The sequence below is a fragment of the Ascaphus truei genome, chromosome 1 (assembly GCF_040206685.1).
Source record: "Ascaphus truei isolate aAscTru1 chromosome 1, aAscTru1.hap1, whole genome shotgun sequence".
Classification (NCBI taxonomy): Eukaryota; Metazoa; Chordata; class Amphibia; order Anura; family Ascaphidae; genus Ascaphus; species Ascaphus truei.
The window spans coordinates 408,680,812-408,685,811 of NC_134483.1; the positions used below are offsets into that span (position 1 = coordinate 408,680,812).

General features: G+C 49.4%; 2 protein-coding genes across 5 annotated transcripts in view; one reads left to right on the plus strand and one right to left on the minus strand.

The window, feature by feature from the left end:
* LRBA (LPS responsive beige-like anchor protein) overlaps positions 1–5,000 on the plus strand; it is a 608,431-nt gene that overhangs the window by 360,353 nt on the left and 243,078 nt on the right. The gene's annotated exons all lie outside the window — the stretch shown is intronic.
* Positions 1–5,000, minus strand: part of MAB21L2 (mab-21 like 2) — a 24,155-nt gene that overhangs the window by 18,760 nt on the left and 395 nt on the right. The window contains exon 1 of the mRNA XM_075613713.1: positions 2,583–5,000. This exon is cut by the window's right edge and continues 395 nt beyond it. Coding sequence (XP_075469828.1) covers positions 3,657–4,736 — 1,080 coding nt within the window. The 5' untranslated portion in view covers positions 4,737–5,000 and the 3' untranslated portion in view covers positions 2,583–3,656. The remainder of the gene's footprint in view (positions 1–2,582) is intronic.

A 5,000-nucleotide genomic window follows, 5' to 3' on the forward strand; every position in this document is an offset into this window, starting at 1 on the left:
CTGCTGCTCGGTCAGTTCTGGGGGAAGATCATGTGACCAGGCAACGACTGATACATTTGTGCTCATGTACGTGCACAGCTGTGGTGGGGGCAGGACTCACAAAGGGGGTAAGCGCGGCCCTCCAAACCTAGCCGCCAACGCTCCCTTACCCCCCCCGCCCGCTCCCTTACCCCCCCGCCCGCTTCCTTACCCCCCCGGCCGCTAACTCCCCGGCCGCTGGGGGGCCAAGCAGCCTCGGATCTGCGCCAGTCCCACTCTCCACCACCTCTCACTCCCGTTGTGTGTGTGTGTGTGTGTGTGTGTGTAGGGACATTTTACTCCTGCCAACAATTTGTGCCTCACTTTCACCCCACCCACCCCCTACCCCTGTCCTTCACCCCCACTACCCCTGCCCTTCTCCCCCCCTACCGCTGCCCTTCACCCCCCCTGCCCTTCACCCCCCTACCCCTGCCCTTCACCCCCCTCTACCCCTGCCCTTCACCCCCCCTACTACCCCTGCCCTTCACCCACCCCTACCCATGCCCTTCACCCACCCCTACCCCTGCCCTTCACCCCCCCTACCCCTGCCCTTCACCACCCCCCACACCTGCCCTTTGACTGACGCACGCACACACCCTGACTGACGCACGCACACACCCTGACTGCTGCACAAACACACACACACACACACACACTGACAGAAACACACACACACACTGACACAAACACACACTGAGACACACACACACTGACACACACTGACACACACACACTGACACACTGACTGACACACACACTGACTGACACACACTGACTGACTGACACACACACACACACTTACTGACGCGCGCGCGCACACCCCCACACCCACGCACGCACACACACACACTGATTGAATGACTGACTGCCGCACGCACGCACTGACTGACTGAGGCACACACACACGCACACACTGACTGTCACACACACACACACACTGACTGACACACACACACTTACTGACGCGCGCGCACACCCCCACACCCACGCACGCACACACACACACTGACTGAATGACTGACTGACTGCCGCACGCACACTGACTGACTGAGGCACACATGCACACACTGACTGTGTGTGTGTGCGTCAGTCAGTCTGTGTGTGTGTGTTTGTGTTTCTGCGTCAGACTCACTGACGCGCGCACACACACTGACTGACGCACACACAATGACTGACGCACACACACTGCATGAAGCTGTAAAGGAGGGAGGGGGGGGAACTGGATTGATGTGAATGGGGGACAAACAGAGAGAGGGGGAGGGGTGAGGAGAGAGAGAGGAGCGGGAACATTACATCCCGGGCAACGCCGGGTCTCTCAGCTAGTATAAAATAAACGTAAAGAGAGGGTGCATACCATTCAATGATGGATACAAAAAAAGGAACAACAGGACAGTCACTCTTATACTCCCAGAAAGTGAATATATATATCATTTACGTGAATCACTATCCGTATTTGAAGTGTGTGTGTATATAAATATATATATACATACAAATGAGCATACAGTAATATTTCCATTTGCTATTTGCCTTGCTATGGAGGGTTTTTGTCACTTTTTTACTCACATAACTTCACATATACATACATATATAATATATATATATATATATATGTATATATATATATATATATATATATGCAGTGGAAGTGTATTGTGTGTATTTACCTACACACTCACTCCACATTTCAGTAACATACATATACATCTAAATAATATTCACATATACACATTTGCTATAAATGGAATTATTACAATTTTACATTATATACACGTGCAATGAATGGAATAAACACTGTAATATAAGTTTGAAATCGCCTATCCAAGCTGCTATGCATGGCTGATCCCTTTTCTCCAGCTTCCTTGAATGTACTCTATGAGGAAGATCATGTGACCAGACGCTAGTGCACGTTTAGAGAGAGGGAGGGCAGTGCTGACAAAGGGGTGTGCCTGGGTTTGTGACAGGACATGAAGGGGCAGTGCCTTAGCAAATGCTTGTTAAAATAGAATACAAGAAAATTGGTCTTTCAAAGTTGTTTTTTTAAAAACAGAAAATGCTAAAAGTATTATTTCTTACTACAGAACTGATTTATTAAAAAAACCACACATGCAGGATATTGACTGAACTGCAGCTTTAAATGAGAATCTTTGTGTGATGTGGAGGAAAAAACGTATTACACTTTGTAATTCAATTGATCAAGTGATAACGTCCAGGCAATTGACTTTATTTTACAAAAAATGTAAGTGTAGATATACCAAATCGGACCTTATCAAATGCATTCCATTTTATAGAACTATTAATACACGTACCTGCCATCAATTCACAAGAAAACAATGTAAAGTTAAAGTAATACTTTTTATTAGTGTTGTTTTTCATGTTTTCAATGAGCCAGCTGTTGGGCACAATCTGACTTTGGCACTATAATACATATAACATCAGTAAACTTTCAAAAGAGTAATTTGTACATATAGTTAAATAATTTTTTGTTCACTTGGTGACAAACATTCAGGCAAAATAAGAAGAAAAAGAAAGGAAAGAAAATCACTACATTTCATATGAAAATGTACCTTGAATTTTCTTTTCTCGTTAAGTCCGATTGCTTCTCTTGTGACATGATTCACATTGTTTGGAAGGAGAGAGTACCCCCCACCCCCCTCTCTCCTTCTGTGCAACGAAGTGTTTCTGTTCATCCAAAGTCTATAGAAAAAGTCCCCTTTGAAGGGTGCTGGGGCTTGGTCCAACCGTGCGGCTCAGACATTAGCAGTGGTGCTGCCAAAGGCAGGAGCAGACTAAGCAATTGCTGTGGTGTTCACATTAGTTCAAGGGCCCGTCCACATGTAATGCATGTTTAAATATAGTCATCATTAATAGGAGCAGTGCTTTACTATTCTTCTCTCCGTGTGTCTTAAAATTCGTATTGAAATGTAATGATCCAAAGTAGATTTGGACCAGTTCTGATAAGAATGTATGAAAACATTGAGTCAGTACAGGAATTAAGCAACCAGCCTCATCATTTTTTTTTATGGCATTACATAATGAGGTGGCCAATAAAAAATAGGCAAAATTAAACTGGGGGAACATATATAAATTTAAATTATTTTAGTTAAAAAAACACACACACTGACCCGGATTATTCTGCTTCCTTCCTCTGGAGATAGTTATTTTATATAATCCATTCATGTTGAGAAAAAAATCCTAATCAGAAAATGTATTGTTTGTAGTGATTTTAACAAATTCGTGTTTATCAAGTACATGTAACATTGTGTGCTTAATATATATACTAAAAATATATATTTGATCATAACTTTTGACATGGTCCCTTCTGCTCATTTACAGTATTGTTTTTAACCCTCTCCATTGGCAGTGAATTGCTACATCCTCTGACAGCAAAGGGGGGTTACATAAAATAATATCATTTTGTGCGTCGGGAAATTGTGGGGGGGGGTCTCATTAGCAACGTGATTGCTTCAAAGTATTTTAATGTTCCCTATGAGATGTCTTCTATAGTATACAATGCGATTCCGCCTTCCCTGTGCAATGTGTCTTAGGTCTATGCAATGTCACATGTGTCAGTCTTCCCTCTCTGCCCTTGCAGCACCCCCCTAGTCCTTCCTCAGCCCCACCACCCCCCCTCCCGACCCTCATAGCTTGTCCAGGCTCTTGGGGTTGGTGAGGATCTCCCGGGCCAGCCTCCAGGTCTGCTTGGCGGCGCTCTCCAGCGCGGAGTGGGGCTTGCCCTGGAAGAGGTCGAGGTTGGGCAGGAAGTAGTGCGGGCAGCGGCGGCACTGCAGGCAGGAGATGAGCTGCAGCAGGATGCCGTTCAGCCGGTCCCCCAGGCACGCCTCGTCCCAGTCCGTCTCCCGCGGGTGCTTCTCGCACTCGTACAGCAGCAGGGTCTTCATGTGGTAGTTGTTGAGCGGCTGGCCCGGCAGCTCCAGGTGCCGGTCCCGCAGGGTCTTGAGCACGGACAGGCATTTGTTCCTGCAGCCGCCCATCAGCAGGCGGTTCTCCGCCTCGGCGAACTGCAGCACCCAGGCGTCGCTCTCCGCCGAGCTCTGCTTGCCCGTCAGGGAGTAGCATTCCTTGGACAGCAGGTTGAAGCCCTCGGCCTTCACCTCGGCGACCCGGTTGGGCCCCGGCCAGGGGATGTGGGGCAGGGGCCACTGCGCCGCGCTGCGGGGCCAGATGCCGGTGCACTTGAAGGCCGGCGTGATCTGCACCACGTAGCGCTCCCGGATCCGCAGCCGGACCTCGCTGGTGTCGGCGATCATCTTCACCACGTCCCGGTAGCTGCATTTGTCCACGGCCTGGGCCACCAGCGTCTGGAAGCGGGAGCGGATCTTCCGGGCGGACAGGTACCCGGAGGCGGTGATGAACTCCACCCACAGGGACATGCTGCGCTTCCGGCCGTCGCTCAGCTTCAGCACGGCGCAGCCCGGCAGGGAGCCGTCATCCACGAAGTTGAAGACCCCCATCTGGTTGAGGTAGAGGACCACCTCAAACTCGGTGGGGCACACGACCTCCAGCCCCTCGTAGCGGGCGTCTATCTCGGTGAGCGAGCTGATGAAGCGGGGCTCCTGCACCTCCACCTCCTTGAGTACGTCGGACACCACTTTGCAGACCTCTCGGATGGTCTTGGCGATGGCCGCCTTCCTGGCCTGGCACCGCTCCGTGTAGTACTTGTTCAGCTGGTACACCAGCTTGGCCTGGGCGGCGATCATGTTTGGGCACAGATCCGGGCTGTACACCGGGGTATCGCAGTACGTTGAGGGATCCAATGCTTTGCCCCTTTTTTGCAACGTGGTATTCGGCGCAAGATGGTTGAAGCGTTCAGATGTATGTTGCAGGGATAATGAGTCATGCAAGGAAATTGTGCACAGGGCACTCGGGGTGCAGTGTCCACACTTGAAGTTGGCGGTGTGGTAGTAATATAACCTCAGGAGATGGCACTTTGAGTCCTGTCAGGTCGGTGATACGTGCTTGCA